A 24,991-nucleotide genomic window follows, 5' to 3' on the forward strand; every position below is an offset into this window, starting at 1 on the left:
TGGACACAAATCAACCAGTACTGGGTACTCAATAAATAGTTACTATTATTGTTCTGTGAATACTGTGCAGAACATATATTGCAAAATGTGAATACCATTAGGATATTACATATTTTATTGTGTATAAACTGTTACATAATCTGTGATTATATGATGAATTTTATTATAGTCATTACTTATAATACATATTCTAACAAAACTGAAAGTTAGTTTTGCATAGGAAAGAATAAATGGGGATCACTTTGATATACTAATCCATAATCATTTAAAGGATTGATATAGTTTGTGCAAAATATTCACTAAAATAAGAAATTTGTTATAATTCAGAAGTTAAGAGCATCTCCCTAAGACTGGAAAAGAGAAGCAATGTGAACTAATTCAGTAGTTTTCAAATTTTTTTGCCCTTGAACATAGTAAGAAACACATTCTACATCATGAGCTGATATATACATGCATTCTTTCAGTCACTAAAAACTTTCACAAAATAATACCTATCTTACTAGATTTGATGCACTCTAATACTTTCTGGGCTGTTCTATTTCTGTTCAAATACTGTTTGTGATCATGAAAAGAGCCCACTACTGGCTCTTTCTGTGAAGTTGGCAAGTTAATCTTTTGAATCTTGTTTCCTGTGTATGTAAAATGAACTAGGTTGTTCTTTTTTTTAAATATATTTTTATTGATGTATAGTCAGTTTACAATGTTGTATCAATTTCTGGTGTATAGCACAATTTTTTAGTCATACATGAATATACATATATTCATTTTCATATTCTTTTTCACCATAAGTTACTGTAAGATATTGAATATAGTTTCCTGTGCTATACAGTGTAAATTTGTTGTTTATCTATTTTATATATATGAGTTAGTATCTGCAAATCTCGAACTCCCAATTTATCCCTTCCCACCCCCTTACCACCTGATAACCATAAGTTTGTTTTCTATGTCTGTGAATCTGTTTCTGTTTTGTAAATAAGTTTGTTTGTCTTTTTTTTTTTAGATTCCACATATGAGTGATATACGGTATTTTTCTTTCCCTTTCTGGCTTACTTCTCTTAGAATGACAATCTCCAGGTCTATCCATGTTGCTGCAAATGGCATTACTGTATTATTTTTTTAAGTAGTATTCCATTGTATAAATATACCACAATTTCTTTATCCAGTCATCTGTCAATGGACTTTTAGGTGGTATCCATGTCTTGACTATTGTAAATAGTGCTGTTGTGAACATTGGGGTGCAGGTGTCTTTTTGAATTAGGATTTCTTCTGGATATATGCCCAGGAGTGGGACTGCTGGATCATATGGTAAGTCCATTTTTAGTCTTTTGAGGAATCTCCATGCTGTTTTCCATAATGGCTGCACCAAACTGCATTCCCACCGACAGTGTAGGAGGGTTCCCTTTTCTCCACACCCTCTCCAGCATTTATCGTTTATGGATTTTTGAATGATGGCCATTCTGACTGGTGTGGGGTGATACCTCACTGTAGTTTTGATTTGCATTTCTCTGCTAATCAGCAATATTGAGCATTTTTCTATGTACCTATTGGCCATTTGTGTGTCTTCACTGGAGAATTGCTTGTTTAGGTCTCCTGCTCATTTTTGGATTGGTTTGTTTGTTTTTTCTTATTAAGTTGTATGAGCTGTTTATATATTCTGGAAATTAAGCCCTTGTCAGTCTCATCTTTTGCAAATATTTTCTCCCATTCCATAGGTTGTCGTTTTGTTTTGCTTATGGTTTCCTTTGCTGTGCAAAAGCTTGTAAGTTTAATTAGGTCCCATATGTTTATTCTTGCTTTTATTTCTATTGCTTGGAACTAGGTTGTTCTAATGATTACAAACAATTGAAGCGACTGGCATGTAGTAGGTGCTCAATAAATGATAAGGTAGATAATACTTTCTAATATTAGCTAAATGTTTTCCGCCCCATTTCCTTATACACTTTGTCACCTGTTACCTCAGTGTAAGGTGTTACAGGATTTCTGGGCTATTCATGTCTGTTAGCTCCATCACTTAACCAATACAACTTCTCTTTCTCTCTCCCCCCACCCCCACCGCTCCCTCTCTCCTGGCACTGGACCTAGCAGGGCTGGGTCTGAGGCCAGAACAGCATGAACGGCCTTGTACCAATACTCCTTGCTCTGCTCCAAGTGCTCGCAGCCAGCTGGGGCTCTTTGACTCTCTCTCTGCAGGTAGCTGCTTTCATCATCTGCCATTCTTCCTGGAAGGTTATGGTGTCCCTCTTCCTCCCCCAAGACCTTAGAGTTACTCCCCAGGTTTTGAGTGCCCAGTCATCCTCCTTTCCTACAAGGCTGTTTAGCCTCTCCCCAGAAAGCACCCCTCCCTGGCCTGCCCTCTGGCCCTCCAGACACACACATTTCTCTGGGTGTGTGGCTGATGCGCTGCCATTTACTTTAATCATTCCCTTATTGCATATTTAAATCAACTCCCATTTTATTTTGCTCAATTAGAAAATTCTACAATGAATAAAATAATGCATTTAATGGGTTACAACTTTTTTGTCTGGTTGATTTTTAATTAGAAACAAATTGCCATAAGTGGGCCAAATTTGATCAAATTAGGCACTTTTCCTGAAGTTAGGAAATGAAAAAAAAAGTACCTTTATAAAGGTAGTTTACATATATATGTACATATGTATTAATATGTATATACCTGCTTTTAAAAATCAGTAAGAACTTTTTTTTTTCTTTTTTAATATTTGTTTATTTAAAGGAGGTACTGGGAATTGAACCCAGGACCTCATGCATCCTAAGCATGCACTCAACCACCGACTATTTCCCTCCCTACAATAAGAGCTTTATAATTCAGAAGGGGACACTTCTGCTCTTCACAGTGAATTGAATGTGGTCATCTTTGCTTCATCACTAACCAGATTACAGTCTCTGTGCACCACATGACAAATCCCTAAGCAGCTGTTATTTCACATCACAAGTTCCATGCCCTGTTCATGTACACATGAGTTTGTATGTAGGCTAGTCTCCTATTTTACTACTAATTTACATCCCTTTCATTCAGTTTTGTGCCTATACCTGTTGTGTTTCCATGTTGTTTTTCTCTTATGTTTGGAATTTGATGTTCAATGCACAAAAATGGACAATTGAAGCAATTATCTGGATGAAGGTAATTTTTTCCCCTAGGTATATGGCACTTTAAATAGAAGTGAGTCTTTATAAAATTACCCATATAAACCTGTGTTCATATCCACAATGGATAAGCATTCTTTCTGTGTAGTGTTCCCCAGCCCTGGACATGAGCGTATAATTCTGCTGTTATTTTCCAGTTCTACTTTAGAATTGACATAGTCAGCAACTTCCTGGTCCCTGTGGACTTGGTGAGGGTTCCAGAGCAAGAGGGAAAGTGAGAGAGGAGAAAAGGAGGAGACCCACTAATCTAGGTTTAAATGGGGCAACAAATAAGCCATTTTAGTAGTGCTCCCTTCCCCCCTAAACAGTTATTTGACACTTGATCACATCATCACAGAGTCAAAGTGATTCCCAGAGGATGGGGGCTAAAACATCCAGAAACAGATTTTATTATCTTCATGAAAAATCAGATTCAACATATGGAAGCTGGCCTATTCTGACTCAACCAGAAAGCAGTCATTTCCTAACTGCTTATAACAGAGGAAAAGTACCAAAGGAAGTTATATACAATGAAACCATTAAATGCAGATTTGCCACAAGGCAAGATGGTAATGCTTGAACATTATGAAGTGTAAGAACTGCACAAACACATTATATTTTAAACACTTCATCTATTTAACAAAACTATGAACACTCTTCAGCTAAATAAGATGAATTGAGATTCAAGAGGCAGCACTGTACTGGCAAATCTCATCCTAAAGGCATCCATTAATATAAATCAACAGTAGCAATTTGGTTTGATCATTTATTTGCAAGAATCATTAAGGTTTATTAGCATAATTATTCCCTGTGGGATTTCATGTCGAGGAAATGAAAAATGGCATTATCAATATTTAAAAGATAAGTGTGTAATGTTCAGAGTACTTAAACAGTCATCTGCAGGTGGTGTCCAGCTGCAGCAAATTAGATTAGATTTGGGCATTTTTCTGAACAAAAGAAAAATGGTTTTGTTCTAATTGCTTCATTTTATAAAGCAATATGATTTCGTAAATAATTTCTACTGTATAGTTAGAACTTACAGTGTATACCTATTAACATGCCCTGTTTCAGATCAGCAACTCTGATATGTTCAACCCTGTTGTGTTGTAACTATTGGGGAACATTAATCAGTATAATCCATCATTTATTATTAGGGAAAGCTCTTTCCTGTCAATGATCTAGACCTGTAGTCTAGACCTGTAAATGAAAAGCTATATTCTAAAGGGAAATGAACCAGAAGATTTCTCCTTAATTCTAGGAGGGCATAAATCCTTCCTTAACAATGAAATATTATTGATGGTAGTAATAATTTATGATGAGAAATCTTTAAATGTGATAACTGTTTTTTAAAAAGCCATACAATAGCATATTATTTGGTGATAAAAATAAATGAGCTATCAAGCCATGAAAAGACATGGAGGACACTTAAATGCCTATCACTAAGTGAAAGAAGTCTGTCTGAAAAGGCAACATACTGTATGACTCCAACTATATAACATTCTGGAGAAGGCAAACCATAGAGACAGTAGTCAGATTAGTGGCTTCCAGGGGTTTGGTTTGAAGGAGGGAGGAATAAATAGGTAACTCACAGGGGATTTTAGAGCAGGGAAACTATTCTGTATGATACTGTAATGGTGGATACATGTCATTATGCACTTGTCAAAACCCATGTAGACCTGTGCAAAACAAAGAGTGACCTCTGATGTAAACTATGGACCTTAATGAATAATGTATCAGTATTGGTTCATCAATTGTAACAAGTGTATGGTGCTAATGACAATGGAAACTATGTGGGTGTGGAGGGAAGAGGAGACATATGGGAACTCTGTATTCTATTAATTTTTCTATAAACCTAGAACTGCTCTAAAAAGCAAAGTCTATTTATTAAAAAAATAGGGTAATTTTCTTCAGGTAAAAGCAGCTAATTATTACAATCGATTAAATATGACTTTGCTTTAGATGAACATTCAGGTCAAAAATCTTTTTCTCTGACAGACTCCCTTTTAAATTGCATACCTTATTGTAGAATCTTTCTATACTACCCATATGTGGACTGGACACAAGGAACTATAACTAAAATTCCTTTTAGAGCCAGAGGTTCTCAGTTAGAGAAGTGAGAAGTACTGAAAAGCATTCTTGTTTGCTAAGATGCTTTGCAATGCTGCATGACATTTCACTATTAGGAATTAACAAATTCCCCACTATTGAACGTGTTATATCCTGAACTGGTCCTCATCTCTTCCTCTCACTGCAAGGAGCCTAACCCTTTGGGAAGGTGGTTGTATCAAGAAATCTGCAGCAGGCTTCATCTGAGTTCAATTTATACATAACACCAAGAGGGCAACCTTCTCTCTGTTCCTCTCAGACAGTATTGCTCATGAGTAGCGCAGCAGAGGTAATGTTCATATGCAGTTATGTGATCAATGACCCAAGGACAGAGACAAGAGCAAAAGGTTTGCAGCTCCCAGACTCTCTTACAGCTCAAGTGAAGCTTTTTATTCATGCTTTGTATTCTTTTTCTCACGGTCTCAGTCTTTGCCACCACTACAGTGGTTCTTGGGTATCTGCAGGGAGTTGGTTCCAGGATCTGCCCTGGATACCAAAATCCACAGATGCCCAAGTCCTATCCAGGCCCTCAGTATCCATGGGTCTGCGTCCGCAGATTCAACCAACCAGTGATCCTGTGGTGTTGTGTATATTTATTGAAAAAAATCCCTGTGTATGTGGACCTTTGCAGTTCAAACCCTTATTGTTCAAGGGTCAACTGTATATACCTTTTCACAGAATTTCCTTCAAGGTGAATGTTGCATGTTTTAACTTGGCATTTAATCACTGTTTATTCATTAGTACACTTTGTTCTTATTATAATGCCATTATCTTAAGGTGGAGCTCCCATTGCCAGGGCAACTGGGAGTGCAGTGTGAATATTCTAGGACTGAGAGTTTGAATTCTACTTGGTCAGAATCCTATTGTGATTAAAAGCATGACAACCATTCCACAAATCCTTCTTTTAGTCTCTCATAATTTCTGATCACCTTCATGGTTTCCCCTTAGTTTATTTGTATAAAGCAGTGCTTCCCCTTCTATTACAAATTAGATTCCTCATCTGAATCACCCTTCTGATCATTCTAATACTCAAATCACTGCATTCTAAATATATTGTTAATCCTTCAGTATATATTTATTAAGCTATACTATGTTCAGGGCTCTGTGCTAGCCACATTTTGGTAAGTTTAGACAATTAAATTACTGCTGTGTTTGGAGTTCTGAAATATTAATTGCATGTTTTAAGAAGCAAATAGTATTGATATATTTAACTGTGTGATAAAACAGATAATCCATGTATTTATGAGTAAAATACTTTGTATAGTTGATTAATGAGTAGTATTAAAGTTACAAATATTTCCTTGCAAAAACTAGCATACTATTGTGATTTCGAAGTCCATTGTATATGCTACAGCTTACTTTTATCAAGCATCTAAACATTTAATGATCAGATTTGTACCCTGTTAATGTTTCAAAGATTTATATTCATTGGTCTATGAGCATTTCAGATAAATAATGTTGACCTGAATCTATCTAGGCAACCAAAGAATTTGTCATTTGGATGCTAAGCAATCAATTAGATTAAATTAGGTAGATAAGGAAATGAAGAAATCATAAAGTATCTAGGCTTTAGATAAGTCTTTTTGGAGAATTCCCCCAGTAAATTCTTATAGAAGGGTATAGACATACCAGTCATGTATTAGTAAAGTGGTGCATTGGTAAATAGGTGAGTGATCATGATCAGAGTTGGCTGATCGAGTCCCACCTGGAGAGAGACTCTAGCGGTGCATGTCAGGATTCTGTGTTCTCTCAGTCATTCAACATTTTTATCTATGAAATATTTGAAGATATAAAAGGCATGCTTATCCAATTTGTAAATACCATGACTCTGAGCATTATCAAATTACTAGACAAACATGTTGCATGGATGTTAGGAAAACAAAACCAAGAATCGAAAATTGTGATCGAGACTCAGATCGCAGGGATTCAAGGAAGGGAACTGGCTAGTCACTTCTAGAAGATAAAGAAGGGAGAGGGGAAAATGTGAGAAAGGAAATTGGAGGTTTTCCACTCTACCTACTAATACTTTCTAAAATCAAACATTGATTTAAAAAGGCAGTTAATGTAGCAAAAGGTTTTATTGTTCTTTATCATTTTCACCCGTGAGATTAAACAGAGGTAGTGGTTGTAGCAGTTACGAACTGCATTTGGCTAACTGTAATAGAATCCCGGGTGAAGGAGAGGACACAGGAGCTTAGACGAGTTAGTTTAATTTTCTTCCAGCTGGCATGAGGTCATGAGTTAGGCAGCCCAGGGCTCATGTGGCAGCTCTATGGTCACAGAGAACCAAGGCTCCTTCCATTTTTCTGCTCTGCTATCCAGGGCATGTGTTATCTCATCAGCAAGACAGCTGGTGGAGTTGCAGTCATCCCATGCTCTTATTAAGGGCAGAGACCCACACTTACAACGGCCCTATGATAGGGCAGAGCTCAGAGAAGTCCATTTTGGCCAAAGTTTGAAGAAGAAAGCTGGAGAGGGTAGACATACAAGCCTTTATAGGTCAGGTTGAGGATTTTAGACTTTATTTAAAGGCCTGAAGAAAAGAGTGAATACTTACCATTAAGAAAAAAGCTTTTCCAATACATGAGACCCCTAAACCAGAGCCCTAGTGTGTCAGGACCTGTCTAAAATGCTGAGCCTGGTCCAGGGTGACGGAGAACACCTCACCCTCTCACCACCTGGATAGCAAGCAGGAACAATGAAAACAGTAGTCTACTGCTTGGGGAGGAGGCAGAGTTTGGAGAGAGCCACTGGGACGCGCAGGGACACAGGGAAGGCCAAAAGCTAAGGGTGAGTCAGCAACATTGAGAAAAGCTGTCTGGAAAACCAACCCCCACATAAGCACAAGATAACACTAGACACAGGTGAAGATGGTGGTGCATGTAAGCACAGTTAGCAACACAAAGTTCAGATCATGTTCAGCTTCTGACTATATGGACCCAACCTCCTACACTAATTGTAGGAGAATACGTGTGCTTATTTCCAGACATAAATATGATTTACCTCAGTCTCTGCTGTCTTAAAACATGATGTCTGGCATTCAGTCAAAAAGTATGTGACCCCCCCTCCCACACACAAAAAATAGAAAAAAAATTGTAAAAAGTGTATAAAGATGAAGCAATTAACAGACTAGAACTCATGGCCCAGATGGTGAAACTATCAGAAAAATGAAAGTACTGTAATGAATATATTAAAGTCTGTAATGGAAAAGGTAGACAGTATATGTGAAAAGATGGGTTTTTTTAGCTGAGAAGATGGAAGCTACAAGAAAGAGTTAATGGAAGCATTAGATAAAACCATATAGTGATGACTATGAAGAAAGCCTTTGACAGGCTCATCAGAAGGCTTGACACAGCTGAAGAAAGAGTGAGTAAATTTGAAGATGTAGCAATAAAAATTACTCCTACTGAAACACAAACAGAGAAAAATCAGAGGAGGGGAAAAACAGAGCATTTGAGAGCTTTGAGACAATATCAAACAATCTAACATATGTGGAAACCTGTATATTGTAGACTTATCTATGTAAAAGTAAAACGTATGGTTAACAATAGCACAAAAGATGGAGTGGAGGAATTAAAATTAAACTGTTGTAAGGTTTACACACAACAAATGAGGCAGAAATAAAGTATTTGTATATTTAAATGTATATTGTGACTCTTAGGGCAATCACTATAAAAATAAATAAGTATAAATGATAAGCTCATAGTGAAAATAAAAGGGAACCACAAAAATAACCTAAAAGAAGAAAGAAAAAGAAGAGAAAGTAAATAACAGATGCAACAAATATTTAAAAATTTGCAAAATGGTAGATTTCAATCCATACATATCAATAACAATATGTAAATGTAAATGGCATAAACAGACCAATTCAAGGATGGAGATTGTCAAGTTAAATAAAAAAGCACCATCCAACTGTATGCTATCTATGGGAAAACCATTTTAAATATAAAGACAGATTAAAAATAAAAGCATGAAGAAAGGTATATTATGTAAACACTAGATAAATGAAAGCTGGAGTGCCTGCATTAATATCAAAAAGACTTCAGACCAAAGAATATCACCAGGGAAAAAGAGGGTCATTTCAAAATGTTTTCAGGACATAGTAATAATCTTAAATAGAACAACAGAACTTTAAAACACATGCAGCAAAAAGGAACAGAAAAGAGAAATAAGCAAATCCACAGTTGTTCTTGATGACCTCAACACTCCTCTCAGTAACTTATTTAATAAAGCAAATCGATAGAAATGGTTTAAGGATATAGAATACCTGAACAGCATTCTCAACCAACTTGATGTTATTGATATTTATAGAACACCTCACCCAAAACACCAGAATACATACTCTTTTCAAGGACACATGACACATTCGCAAGCACAGACCATATTCTGCACAATAAAACAAATCTCAACCAATTTAAAAGATTTGAAGTCATACATAGTATGGTCTCTGACCATAGTGGAATTAAACTAGAAATCAATAACAACAACAACAAAAAAGATACCTGGACAATCTGACTGTTTGGAAATCTAACAAAACATTTCTAATTCACAGGCAAAGATGAAGTCTTTGAATATTTTGAACTGAACAAATCAGAATGTACAACATACCAAAATCTGTGGAAGGCAGCTAACGCAGGGCTTAGAGGGAAATATAAGTTATACATTTATATTTGAAAAGAATGGTCTTGGATGGGTAAAGCTCAGTGGTAGAATGCATGCTTAGCAAGCACGAGGTCCTGGGTTCAATCCCCAGTACCTCCATTAATTAAAAAAAAAAAGAAAAGAAGAATAGTCTTAAATAAAGATTTAAGATTCCACCTTATGGCAGTATAAAAAGAAGAGCAAATTAAACCCAAAGCAAACAGAGAAGAAAATAATGATGGTAAGGGCAGAAAACAGTGGACTTGGAAATTTAAAAAAATAGAAAAAATGAATAAAACCAAAAGTTTACTCTTTGAAAATATAAATAAAATTGATAAAACTCTAACTCATGAAGAACAACATTTCTTCAAAGTTATTTCTGGTTGAGCTTTCTCCTATGTGCATAACAGTCATAAAATTTCAATCATTTCTTTAACAAATATTTATTTATCACTTATTGTATGCCAAACACTGTTTTAAATGCTTGGGATACATCAGTGTTCAAAACAACAAAAAAACGTCTGCTAACAGCCCAGCCAACAAGGTTTAACTAGAGGCTACCTTAAGCTATACATGAGCCGTGATTTTTGTAGAGTTCTTGTGGAAGTTGTTAGACTAACAGGGGATTAAATGCAAATAATAGTTGCAACCTGGTTACAAAATATTTTGTACTGCACACATCCTGTAGTCAATTTTACTTTTGTAGTTACTAGCTTTATAAGACTCCCAAAAGACAGAAACATTGAAAGTATTTCCCCTACACACACACACACACAAACACACACACACACACACACACTTGCACAAGTCCTCTTCTAATATTGGAGAACAACGTGAATCTAAGGTGAGGTCTAAAAACTCATTAGGGTTATCTATTTGCTATTAATCTCTTTGCATTTCAGTTTGGAAGGTTTCTATTGACATATCTTTAAGCTCACCGATTCTCCCTTCAGTGGTGTCCAGCCTACTGATACGCCTATCAAAGGCATTCTTCATTTGTTACAGTGTTTTTGATTTCTAGAATTTCCTCTGGATTCTTAGAGTTTCCATTTCTCTGCTTACATTACACATCTGTTCTTGTATGTTGTCCATATTTTCCATCAGATCCCTCAGCATATTAACCATAGTTATTTTAAATGCCTGTGTAATCCCAAATCTGTGTGATAGCTGAATCTAGTTGTGATGCTTTCTTTGCCTTTCAGACTGTGTTTTCCCTTGCCTCTCAACAATTTGCCTTTAGCCTTTTAATTTGTTTTTGAAAGCTGGGCATGGTATATTGGGTAACAAACTGAGGTTAACAGTGCTTCAGTGAGAGAGGTTTTGTAATTATATGCCTAGGAGTTGGGCTGTATTTAATGTTTGTTGTAGCTCCAGAGACTTCAGATTCTTCTAATGTTTTTGTCTCCTGTTGTCTTTGGATTCCCTAAGAATTCCTTGTGAAGGGTTGTGTTTTGAAGCACTTCCAGCTGTAACTACCTGTTATTATACTAGAGTACTGTTGGTGTGTTGGGAAAGTGTGGGAAAGGGGAAGTGTTCTATGATTTTATGATTAAAACTGTTAGTCGAGCTGTTTCCTTGGACTGTAACCTACACAAGTATTTCTCAGATCCCCTCTCTCCACTTAGATGAGTCAGGACGGCTGGAGGAGGCTTTAGGCAGAGAACCGTCCTTGCCCCAGGTGTGATAAGGCTAAGGCCCTGGTAAAATCTTTTCCTCAGGAAAGCAGGCCTTTATTATGGAGAAGGCTCTGGGCGTATTTCACAATGATTCTTCTCAACGCCCTGCCAGGGCCACAGATCTTTCTTGTTTTTTCACTGTGAGAACCTGCTGAGATTCCTGGAGGCAAAAACCCACAAAGTGTAGGGGCCTCCCTAGCCCTGCAGTCTCCACTGGTTACATTGATGCGAGTCCACACCCAGTCTCCAGCAATCAATCAAAACTACCGTTTCATTATTCCTAATTGATGGCTTCAGGGGCTTCTGCTCCAGGTAAGCAGGTCTTGACTGTGACTCTGGATTTACCTCTCTCCAGATTTCAGGGTGTTGGGTTGCCCTGTGACCTCAGTTCTATGATGAATGCAAGAAAAGTCATTAGTTTCTAGTTTTTCCAGCTTTTTCTGGTAGTAAGGATGGAAGTGATAACCTCCAAGCATTTTGTATTTTGGAGTTGATATCAGAAGTCCTACTTGTTATTAATCTTTAAGCAGACATATTGCTATGCAAGATGGACTTTAAATTAGGTAGCACAAACCAAGTTCTCATGCGCATTACCTTAAAATAATTTTTTTAAGTTTTGACAGGTTTTTTTCTAAATGTCATCTCTAAAATCAACATATTTGACTAATTTCTCTGAGCCATTCCTGTTCTTAAATTCTTCCACTTAAAACGGACATCAGTGTCTAACCTGCCAATAAAATAAACCTGACCAACATTTGGCCATCATCTGTTCTCTTGTTAGTACCTGGGCCATGTATTACATAGCAAAATAAGACCCATGTGACCCATATATTTTATTCCTCACATCTGCCAATAGCTTCGGTGGAGGGGGCGAGAAGTCTCCAGAAAGCACGCGCTACCCACAGTGCAGTTACTCAGCCAGAGAGACCGTGGACGTGTCTCCCACTGCTGCGGACGAAGGCGGTCAGCAACCCTGGCAGAACAGGCACTGAGGCTGCAGTATGTCCTGCGCGTGGACAGTGACTTTGGCCCTATGTCTTAGGCAGGAGTTGGCGTATTTCTCTGTAAACAGTTTCCACATCTCAACTTGGATCCCAACTCCACCAAACCCACAGTTAGCCGCTTGAGGGAGATCTTGGGCTCCTAACAAACTGCTAAGGGCTTGCACCTGGGCAGAAGATCCGGACTTCCCGCCTGTCCGCTGTAGCCCTATGGAAGTAGCCTCCCTTCCAGCCTCCCAGGAAGCTCAACGCCGGTTGGCTAGAGCTTCGTCCAATGGGAGGTGGCGGCCTTCGCGGGCCGGCCGCGTTCGGACGCCGCGACGCCGCGGAGGCGGTTGCCGGGAAATCGCATAAACACGGGAGAGCGGCGCGGGGCTCGCCTTGCGGAGGCAGCTGGTGGCCGCGGGAGCGAGAGGAGAGTTTTCGTCTGCCGAGATGGTGAGCCTGACGGGGGTCTCGAAAAATACTCGTTTGTCTGTTGATTTCGTTGTAGTTTAGAACCAGCTGCTTCTAAAGCAGGATTTGAAGTGGCTAATTTGAGAATTAAGTGGGAAACTCGTATTTGCTTTTAGAAGCCTCAGGAGCTATTATTTAAGGGACGCTCAGTGGCGTCTTCCAGCTTTTTTTTCTTTCTTTCTTTCTTTCTTTTTGCATTCCCCCCACTGTGTTGGATGTGCTTGGTGAAAATTTTGTTTTCCATGTTGCTGGAAATTTGGGAAATGTGTAAGAGCCGCGGAACAAACGAGTGGAAGTGAAAGTCCAGGAGAGCGCGGATGAATAAATAGCAGCTGGCTGACCTGTTGTTAATTCTGTATTAGAAAAACGTGAGCAGCGTCGAAACAGCACTGTATGGCCAAGCGGGAAGCGGGACAGGGGGTAAAGAGGCATTCCCTGCGTAGCGGTAAAGAGCTGGTTCTATACAGCTCAGCTGCACGTCTTTGAATCCTAATGCAGCTGTTTGATAGCTGAGGAAACTTGGGTCGTTGCTTTAACTTTTCATGCCTGTTAAGTTGGAGAACACTAATACTACCTGCTTCATTGGTATATCTTTATTGATATATCATGTATTTATCTACCACGTTCTGTTTTTTAAATTATGATATATTTCTATGAATTTAGGAAGGAAACCAAAAGCCTTTCGTTTCTTACTGTTAGCTATCTTTGTTTCATTTGTTTCTGGTACTCCATCAACATATTTAAAAAAAATTAGATCCTGGAATACCAAAGCAAACTAATCTTTCTTTGTTCTTTCTCCCTTTCGCTTTCTCTCCCCCCCCCTTTCTCTTTTTTTCTTCCTTCCTCCTTTCCTTTCTTTTCCTTCCCTTTCTCTCCTTTCCTCTTTCTTTCTTTTTCTTCCTTCTTCCCGCTCTCTTCCCTTCTCTTCCTTCCCTTCTTTCTTTCATAGGCTTCCAACAGAAGAACTTTGAGCTTCAGTGAAAGGCACCAGAAATTAGTAGATGTAAACGACTGCAGAAAATTGCATATCGAGGCACTACAAAAGCTACAGAATCAAATCCGGGACCAAAGGGTGCAGAATGAGAATGCTGACCGTGCTGAACGCAAAAGGCTCCTCAGATTATTACAAAATGAACAGTTTGAGTTGGATATGGAAGAGGCCATTCAAAAGGTAAATTTTATCATTCATTTTTATGTCGTCATTTTCTTCATTTTCTCTCTGAAAATAGTGAAAGCCAACCGTTAATACTGGAATTGAGTAGATAGACAACAGCATCAGGCGGATGATGCCTCAGTGTGAGTCAGCCCAGTGTAGTGGTAGAGGAATGGGGTATTGGAGCTAGACTGTGTGTCTTTGAATTCTAGCACTGCTGTATGTTATCTGTGGAACTTTGGGTAAGTTGCTCTTACTTTCTCTGTCTCATCTATAAAACAGGAATAATAATAGTACCTACTTCATAGGATTGTTTCGATAATTAATGAATTTAAACAAGCAAAGCCCTTAGAATATTACCTGGAACAGAGTATGCACTCAGGTTTTTTCATAAATATGAAATCCATAATTACTGACTTCCACAGTTTTGTTCACATTAGTAATCCTGTTGCTTTTCATAAAATTCTAAAGACAAAAATTTAAGAATAGCTTTTTTAGATCAGCAAATGTTAACCACTATATATAAAAATAGATTAAAAATTTTCTGTATAGCACAGGGAATTATATTCATTATCTTGCAATAGCCTTTAATAAAAAGAATATGAAAATGAATATATGTGTACATATATGCATGACTGGGGCGTTATGCTATACACCAAAAATTGACACATTGTAACTGACTATACTAAAAAAAAAAAAGTAAAAAAAAAAAAGCTTTTTTGAATTTACTGAGAATAAACATGGACACTATTAAGTGATAGAAAATCAACACTTACGAATTTACTTGTATTCTTGATTTTTGAAATACTGTCTTGAAGAATTCAGGTACAATATGTGTGTATATAACTCCTGAAGTTTGGAGATAACAAAATTCAGATAAAATTTCTGAATATTTTAAAGGATGAAGGAGGTAGAAAAAGAGAAACCAGTAAATAAAGAATTGAGTTTTCATAAATGTGAAAAAGGTGTTCTGATATTTCAGTATTTTTTGAGTGCCTGCTGTATGTTCAACATTTTGTAAGATATTGTGGGAAATGGCAGAAACAAGTTTTAAAAGTAGTATTCACCCTTCTGAGTTCCAGATTCCAGAAGCTTAGACATGACTTTTTAACCCTAAGCAAGAAGGTACTAGGGATTAGGTTTTTCCCCCCGTTTTCTTTATTCTTATTTTTCTTTAATTTTAAAGAAAATCCCAGATATCGTATCAACTCTCTTGCATACTTCAGTATACATCTTACAAAATATGGATTTTTTTTACATGGGAGGAGCATAATGCCACTATCTTACCTAACAGAATTATCAATAAATTCTAGGTCTTATTTAATTCCATTCCATAATCTAATTTCTGTGACTGTCAAAAAACTTTTACAGTTGATTTGTTTGAATCAGGATCCAAACAAGATTCATACAGCATATTTGGTTATGTCAGATTCCTTATAATCTAAAACAGCCGTTCCCTTGTGCTGTTTTTTTAACTTGATGTTTTTAACTTGTTAAAGAAGCTAGGCCGGTTGTTTAATAGGACATTCCACTTTCTGAATTTGTCTGTTTGCCTCTTCAGTGGTTCCTTTCCTGTGTTCTCCTATCTCTTATATTTCCTCTGAATAGAAATTAGCCCTGAAGGCATGATTAGATTTAGGTACAACTTTTTGGACAGTCACTCCATGGTGATGCTGTCCTTGGTATTGTATGCCACCAGCAGGCACATGCTGTCTGCTTGTTCCATGTTCCGGATGCTAATGTTGAAAATGGATTTAGTGAGACAGCCTGGTTCCTTCATTGTAGAGATTCCCATCAAACTTTAATCTGTGCTTTCACCAATGAATCTTTTTCTTCATTAGGGGGTGGCAAAACACTGATTTTCTAATTTTGTTGTTCTTTCACAGTTAATGAGCTGAAATTCCTCTGTAAAGAACTTTCCCTCATCAAGTAGGGTAACTTGGTACCCTGAGATGTTTTTACTGGAAAGGGAGATAAATAATGAATTTTCAGAGGAAAAACGGGTGCCCTAGTTACTAACATTGGTGTATGCCTATGTTGGGTTTTTTTTACATTTTGTTTTCTTTAGCTTTGGACTTAAAAATATATATATATCTTTATGGCCTCATGGGCCTTTATATACTTGAATTCATTGCATTTATTTTTTTTTCACACTCAAATTGTCCTACCTTTGGCCAATGACCCTTTTATTGCTTCTGTGTCCTTTTGACAAGACTCCATTAGTCTGTGATTGCTTCCTTGCTTTTTGTCAGAACGAAATGTTACAGGCTAGTGGTGGTTGATTTTATGTGTCAACTTGACTGGGCTATGAGGTGCCCAGATATTTGGCAAACATTTTGGGTCATTTTAGATGAGATTAACATGTAAAATAGTAGACTGAGTAAAGCAGATTTTCCTCCCTAATGTGGGTGGGCCTTATCCAATCAGTTGAAAGCCTGATTAGAACAAAAAGGCTAAGAGGAAACTGCTCCTCCTCAATTGCTTTCCAACTGGGATATTAGCTTTATTCCTGTCTTCACACTTGAACCAAAACATCAACTCTTACTGAGTCTCCAGCATGCCAGCTTTCAGCAGGAACTACATCACTGGCTCTCAGTCCTTCAGACCTAGACTAAAACCATTGGCTATCCTCAGTTTCCAGCTTTCCAGCTCCCCCTGCAGCTCTTGGTACTTGATCCTATTCCTTTTTATAGTTTCTCTTTTCTCTGGAAAACCTTGATACTAAGCTCATCTTATAAATTTCTTGCTTCACAGAAGGAATTGCCATTGTACCAAGGAGCTTTGTTATCATTTAGTGGATATAATGTTTAGAGACAATTTGGATGTTAAATATGCTTATTATTCTTGGTTTATCATTGGATCCAGTAGACAGAACTTGGAATTATGCATATTTTTAACTCTTTCAGATAAATTTACATTTATAGGGTTGCAAAAATAGTGTAAAAATTTCTGTGTACCCTTGACCTGACTTCCCTTTGTGTTAACATCTGACATAGTCATAGAACAATTACCAGAATGAAGAAATCAGCCTTGCAACAATACTGTTAACCAAACTATGGGATTTACTCAGGTTTCATCAGTTTTCCCACAAATGTCTTTTTTCTGTTCCAGGATCACAAACTGCATTTAGTTGTCAGGTCTCCTTAGTCTCTTCCATTCTTTGAAAGTTCCTCCCTTTTTCCTGTTTTTCATGACCTTGGCAGTTCTAAAGACTATATATAGTTCATTTGTTATATTCATTTTCTGTTGCTGTGTAACAAATTACCACAAACTTAGTGGCTTAAAACAATGCCTGTTTATTACCTCACAACTTTTGTAGCTCAGAAGTCCAGGCATGGATTGTCTACGGTCTCACAAGGCTGAAATCAAGCTGTTGTCTATCATGCATTCTCACCTGGATCTTGGGGTCTCGTCTGAGCTTATTGAAGTTGTCAGCAGAATTCATGTTCTTGTAGTTTTAAGACTGAGGTTTTCGTCTCCCAGAGGTTGCTGACATTCCCTGCCACATGACTCTCTACACATGCAGTCTGCTTCTCTAAGGTCCACAAGGCAATGACTTTAGTTACTCCTCGTCATTATTAGGGCTCACCTGATTAAGTCAGGCCTGCCCAGGAAAGTCTCCCTTCTGATTAACTTAAAATCAACGGACTGGGGGACCTTAATGCCCTTTTCATTTTATACTGGGGGTACATGATGTTGATATGTATTATTCTTGACTTTAACCTTGATCACTTGGTTAATACTGTATCTATCAGGATTCTCCTCTGTAAAGTTTTCTGCTTTAGAATTATTTTACATTTTGTAAATGCTAAATATTTTGAAGGGGCTGCTTTGAGACTATGGAAATACTGTTTTTCTTTAAACATCTTGCCCACTAATGTTAGCATTCACTGGTGAATCTTGCCTTTAGCAATTGTTACTTTGGGATTTTAATGGTAATTTCCTTTTTGTCTCATTCCTTCTTCATCTATTAGTTGGAATTTTCCTATAAGATACAGTTGGCTTTTTTCCCCTATATATTTATTCAGTTATTTATATCAGTACGGATTCATCAATTTAAAAATTTTTGTCTTATAATCCAGTACTATTATTGTTTTGTTGTTGTTGACCCCGTTGTTCCAGTTTTATCTTTTGGAAACTCTTCAAGTTGTCTCCTGTGTCTTTCTGACATGATCCACCTTTTTTTTTGTTTATTTGTTTGCATTTACTTGTTTTCTGGCACCACAAGATTTTTGAGGCTCAGATTATTCTTTCCTGGCCTTGGAATCAACCAATTCTCCAACAAGATTTGATTCCTTTTATTGGACAGTAGTGTTTAAAAGCCAAGATGATAGGTGTGTACATTATTACTGAAGTTTTACTGCTTTACTCCCTCTAGGTGGAAAGAACTAGAAAATACGTGTAAACTAACCAATGCACACACATGTCTATTTACTTTTGTGTCAGTGTCTATCTGCATGTATTTATTCATAGAAAACCATGAGTCTGCATTGGTACTGCTTACTCCAGTCTGGCACCGCAGGTTTCATTTTAGTCTTTTCCATTGTGATTGCATTCTCCCAACAAAAAGAAAGCTGGTTCTCATTGTCTACAATATATTTCCTATTCTTTGAACCCTAGTGTACAAATATTTTCAGAATTGCTAATCTGCACCCCTGTGAGCTTACTATAATACAGATTTGAGTGTAGCTCTTTTCATCTTTAGCTTTACAATATCTAGTTAAACACTTAGAAAGTTACTTATGTCCATTCCTACCTGTCTTTTTCATTGTGGTTATGTGATTTTTAATACAGTTAATTTATCACAGTCTGCATTCCATTGTTCCCCTCCCCCACAGCTGGTTGATTTCTTTTTAAAGAAATGTTGAAATAATTACACATCCTTGGGAAGGTTCAAAGATAATATGGAGAGGTCCACTGTGCCCTTGAACAGTTTCCCCCATTGGTTACATATTACATAACTATAGTGTAATATCAACCCTGTAAAATGACATTTCCACCTTATGCATATATACTTTTATGTTATTTTATCACATGTGCAGACTTGTGCAACCACCACCTCGTTCAAGATAACACAACTACTCCATTACCACCAGGTTCTCTTACCTGCTGCCCTGTTACGGTCATAAACTCCCTTCAACCCCCACTATGCCCGGCAACCAGTAATTTGTTCTCCAGCTCTATAATTTTGTCATTTCAAGAATGTTATATAAACAATCCATACATAAGTGGAATTATATGTCTGTGACCTTTTGTATAGGTTTTTTTCACTCTGCAGAATGCTCTTGAGATTCATCCAAGTTGTTGGATATATCAGTAGTTAATTCATTTTTATTATTGAGTAGTAGTGCATGGTGTAGATGTACTTGTTTTCTTTTTATATCTGCATATTATAAAATTCATTCTTGGTGATGTATGGTTCTGTGGGTTTTGGCAAATCCATAGATTTCTGTTCCCACCATTACAGTGTCATACAAAGCAATTTCATCACACCAGAAGTCCCCTCATGCTGTTCCTTTGTAGTCAGCCACTCACCTCCACCCCGAATCCCTGGAAACCATTGATTCCTTTTTTTGTCCCAATAGGTTAACCTTTTCCGTAGTATCATATAGGTGGAATTATATAAATGTCACCTTTTGGGTCTGACTTATTTTACTTGGCAAAACAAATTTAATATTTCATGTTGCATGAATCATTCCTTTTTATTGCTGAGTAGTATAGTAGTATTTCATAACATGGATGTATCACAATTTGTTTATCCATTCACAGGTTGAAAGAAATTTGAGTTGCTTACAGTTTTTGGCAAATGTGAATAAAACTGCCTACAAACATTTTTCTGAACAAAAATTTTCATTTCTCTTGGATACATACCTGAGTCAGATGATTGGGTTGTATGGCAGGTGTAGGTTTCATTTTTATAAGAAACTGCCAAATTGTTTTCCAAAGGTACTACACTGTTTTGCATTTCCTCAAGTAATGTGTAAGAATTTCAGTTGCTTTGTGTCCTCACCAGTCTTTGCTGTTGCTTTTTGTTAATTGAAATTTTTATGAGATAACTGTGGATTCATATGCAGTTGCAAGATAGAATACAGAGATATCTTATATACCTTGTACCCAATTTCTCCCAGTGGTACATTTTGCAGTAGTACAAGATCACAAACAAGATATCAGCAATGATACAATCCACCAGTCTTGTTCAGATTTCCCCAGTTTTACTTGTGTGTGTTTAGTTCTATACAGTTTATAACATGTGTAGCTTTCTATCTATACAACAGAGTATTATACAGCCATAAAAAGGAATGAATTACTGATATGTGCTGCAACATAGATGAACTTTGGAAACATTATGCTAAACGAAAGAAGCCAAGTACAAAAAGGCCACAAATTTTATGATTCTATTTCAGTAAAATATCTGGAATAAGCAAATTGTACAGATAGGAAGTAGGTTAGTGGTTAAGGGGAATGATGAGTGATACTAGCAGGTATGGGATTTTTTGGGGAGTGAAAAAAAATGTTCTTTAACATTGGAAACTTACATCCATACAAAAACCTGCACATGGATGTCCATAGCAGCTTTATTCATAATTGTCAAAACTTGTAAGCAACCAAGATGTCCTTCATTAGGTGAATGGATAAATAATCCACACAGTAGAATATTATTTAATGTTAAAATAAATGAGCTATCAAGCCATGAAAAGGCATGGAAGAACCGTAAATGTGTATTACTAAGTGAAAGAAACCAATCTGTAAAGGCTCCATACTGTATGATTCCATCTATATGACATTCTGGAAAAGGCAAAACTATGGGGAATTATAAAAAGATCAGTGGTTGCCAGGGATTTGGGGAGGGTGGGATGAATGACCTGAGCAGAGAGTATTTTTAGGACAGTGAAATTACTCTGTATGATGCTGTAGTGTGTCATTGTATATTTGTTCAAACCCATAGAATATGTAACACCAAGAATGAACCGTAAGATAAACTATGGACTTTGGGTGATAATGATGTGTCAGTGTGTTTATTGATTGTAACATGTACCCTCTGGTGGGGAATGTTGATAGTGAGGGAGGCTGTGCATGTGTGTGGGCAGAAGGTGTGTGGGAACTCTCTTCTCAGTTTTTCTAGAAACCCAATACTGCTCCAAAAAATAGTCTGTTAAATTTTTTTTTTTCTGAAGCTAGGTAATGAGGATGGTTGCACAACATTGGGAATATACTACAAAATCGCTGAGTTGTGAATTGTGAAAGGTGAATTTTATGCTATATGAATTATAATTCAGTTTTATAATAGAACATTTTCCAAGAACATTATACAAATGGAGTCAAACAGTATGTAATCTTTTGGAGTTGGATTATTTCACTCAGCATAATTCCTAGAGATTCATCCGGATTGTTGATTGTATCAGTACACATTCCTTTTCGTTGCTGAGCAGTGTTCCGTGGTAGGGATATACCACAGTTTATTTTGACCATTCACCTGTTGAAGGATGTCTAGGTATTTCCAGTTGGCTATTTTGAATAAATCTGCTATAAACATTTGGGTACAGGTTTCTTAATAAACATAAGTTATCATTTCTCTTGGATAAATACTTTAATACAACTGTTGAGTTGTATGGTAGTTGCAGCTGAGCTTTGTAACAAACTACTGAACTGTTTTCCAGAGTGACTACCATTTTACATTCCCACCCAGCAGTGAGTAATGCAGTTTCTCACAGCATGTGGTTTTGCTACTATTTTTTATTGTAGCCATTTCTGTAGGTATGTAGTGATGTATCATTGTAGTTTTAACTTGAATTTCCAGGTGGTTAATGATGTTGAACATCTTTTCATGTACTTATTCACTAATAAATACAGAATTTAATCAAGTCTCTAGATCTTTCTACCATTTTACAGGAAATACAGAAGAGAAACAAAATAAATGATATCCCTGGGAAACAACAAATTCAGAATGTAGGACAAATGTCCTAATTTCTACAACAAATCAGTGCCATGTGGGTGGGCAGGTGGGGTGGTACTGTGTGCATGAGGAGACTGTTAAAAAATAGACTTAAGAGAAATAATAACTAGATAAAATTGTAGACCTTATTTGGATTTTAATTTGCACAAACCAAACAAAAAAGTTTTTTGAGACAATTTGGGAAACCTGAATATACGGACAAGGTATTAGACCTTACTAAGGAATTACTGTTAATTTATTTAAATTTGTTAATGATGTGGTTATATTAGAAGAAATTCTTGTCAGATAGATATCAGTATTGAGTTATTTACATGGTAATGACATATCTAGGATTTGTTTTAAAATATTCTAGTAAAAAAGAACAGAAAAAAGTATGAATGGAGTAGAAGAGAAAAGATTGGCAACATATTGACAGCTGTTGGAGGTGAGTGATCGCTGCCGAAGGGTGTGGTTCAGTATTCTGACTATTGGTGATGTTTGAAATTTTCTATGATACAATGTTCAGAAAGAGTATTTTTTGAAGTAACAGTTTGTATTTTAAAACGAAACATAAATAGTTGACTGCTCTGAAGACATTTGCAGTTTCCTGTTATAAAACAAATAAATTCAACCTTGTTAAATAAATCTGATTCTGGAGGACAAATGACTAGACTTAATATATATATTTTTTAAATTTTAGGCTGAAGAAAACAAAAGATTGAGGGCGCTCCAGCTTGAACAAGAAGAAAAACTGGCTATGGAATTGGCAAAACTGAAACATGAGAGTCTAAAGGATGAGAAGATGAGGCAACAATTAAGAGAAAACAGGTATCTTGGCTTCCAAAAATTTTATTTAATATTTATCTTGAAAATGTTACGTAATTCTTGGCACCTGAGAGTGAAATATCTGTCTTTATGTCAATGTACTTAGTTAATATTTTGCCTGGAATTACTTACTGCTTTAACTCCTATATGTATTCATTTGAGAAAAGAGGTCGTATTCATAGAAATTAAGTGTTGATATTTAGGATGAAAATCAATATCAATACCCTCTTCTCTTTTCTCTAAAAATAATTTTTAAAGTGACTTCTTATAAAAAGGTTCATGAATCCTTAAGAGAAATTTTAGATGATACCTAATTTAATTTTATGCGCCTACGTAAATTTCCTCCAGTATTTCTGGAAAGCAGCTGGTCAGCTGTGGTTCTGCACCTCTAGTGATTATGATAGGAGCTTTGATTTTCATTCAGCCCTAACTTTGAATAATCCTTTTTTTCTCCTATTGTTTCAATTAATTTCCCTGTAATTTCCATACATTTATCTCAGTTTGCTACCTGATTGCAAAAGAAATAAATTGAGTTCTTCTTTAGGACACCCCTTCATATTTATGAAACCAGTGAACGTTTTCTTCTGTAAGTTACATATCGCTCATTCCTTCATTTATTCCTTATATAACATGGTTTCAGAGTTCCTTGCCATCCTGGTTCTCTTCTGTAGACGTATAGATTTTTGGTGTTCCTTAACAAAATATTGCCCCCACAATTGTCGGTAATACTGCTGGGTACTGTTGAGTGCCCCTAATCAGGGACTCTTAACCACATCATTCTAGAATATGTTTCTTACTATTGCCTAAGATCAGATTACTTCTTAGTGGCAGCCTGTCACAGTTTTCATTAAACTCAAGCTAACTTAATGCCCATTCTGTACTTATGTAGTTGACTATATTAGAAATTTACTTTGATAGTTATTACATTTTATCGTAACTGAGCAAGGCTTCTGTAGAATATTGTATAACCCATGGATGAGCTTCAGGGGTTTTACACCTCATTCAGTTATGTTTATATGGTTGGCAGATGCACCCATGTGTATTTTCCTGTGTCCACAACTTTTATCAAATTTTCTAAGGGGTTGCTAATTCTTTGAAAAATAAAAAAGATTTAGAATTACTGCTCATGTGTTCACATTGTTTTAGTCTCAGACTGTCGTTTTGGATCTTAATTTTCCTGTCACTGTTAGCTGTCACTCCTGGTTTTATATTATCTGAAGATGAAGTAAATATTTCATCATGGCTTTGTCTAGTTCACTTCTAAGAGTTGAATATAGGAGCTTTTCACTTCTGGCAATTGCAGCCTGGGTGATTCAGATTAATGCTCCCTCCTAGAGTAGCCTATTAGGAAAAGGTGTAAAGATAAGGTATGGGAGAGGAAGGAAGCCGGAATGGTGAGCCTGGCATTTGTCGCTGCATTTCTCCTGGAAGTTTCTGCAGATTGCAAAAGCATGGCTGAGAGTTAAGTGAAGCAGAGCTTGGCCAGTAAGCATATAGCAAGGTGTTCAACATCGTTCTATAAGCTGTATTCTTAAGATTTGTGCACTTTAGTGTATGTTGTACTTCAATAATCCAGAATTTAATTAGATTTTACTGGATAGAAACAGATGAAGAGATACTGTGTGAGCAGGTTAGTGAAAAATATCCAGAATAAAACATAGACAAAAGAATAGAAAAATACAAAAGAGAACTTGAAGGAGGCAATGGCTGTGGTGGCACGTTCTACCAGATGCATAATTTTAATTCTAGTAGTAGAAATGAAGGAGGATGGTGCAGAAGTAGTATTCAAAGAGATACAGAATTTCCGAAAATAATGTAGGATAGGACATAAAGCCACAGGTAAGACACAATAAATAAGAATACATCTGTGTTTAAGTCAAACTTTTGAAATCCAGCAACAGAGAAAATCATAAAAATCACAAAAGTAGTCACACGGAAAAGACTATTCATCTTCAGAGGCGCAGCAGGCAGAAGTATGAGTGTGAGCAGCAATAGCAGAAACTGGAAGATAGTAGATTTCAAGATGGAAAGAAAACAATACCCTAGAACTCTATATATT

General features: G+C 36.7%; 1 protein-coding gene across 4 annotated transcripts in view; it reads left to right on the plus strand.

Annotated features, from left to right (window-relative positions):
- MNS1 (meiosis specific nuclear structural 1) overlaps positions 1 to 24,991 on the plus strand; it is an 86,440-nt gene that overhangs the window by 24,015 nt on the left and 37,434 nt on the right. For 3 of the 4 annotated variants that reach the window (XM_072962377.1, XM_072962376.1, XM_072962378.1), the window contains 2 exons: positions 13,971 to 14,192; positions 22,808 to 22,935. In XM_072962377.1, coding sequence (XP_072818478.1) covers positions 14,172 to 14,192; positions 22,808 to 22,935 — 149 coding nt within the window. In that variant the 5' untranslated portion in view covers positions 13,971 to 14,171. Of the gene's footprint in view, positions 1 to 12,649; positions 13,004 to 13,970; positions 14,193 to 22,807; positions 22,936 to 24,991 lie in introns of those variants that run through there. The other variant, XM_006210958.4, reaches the window with a different exon arrangement.

The sequence above is a fragment of the Vicugna pacos genome, chromosome 6 (genome assembly GCF_048564905.1).
Source record: "Vicugna pacos chromosome 6, VicPac4, whole genome shotgun sequence".
NCBI classification, from domain to species: domain Eukaryota; kingdom Metazoa; phylum Chordata; class Mammalia; order Artiodactyla; family Camelidae; genus Vicugna; species Vicugna pacos.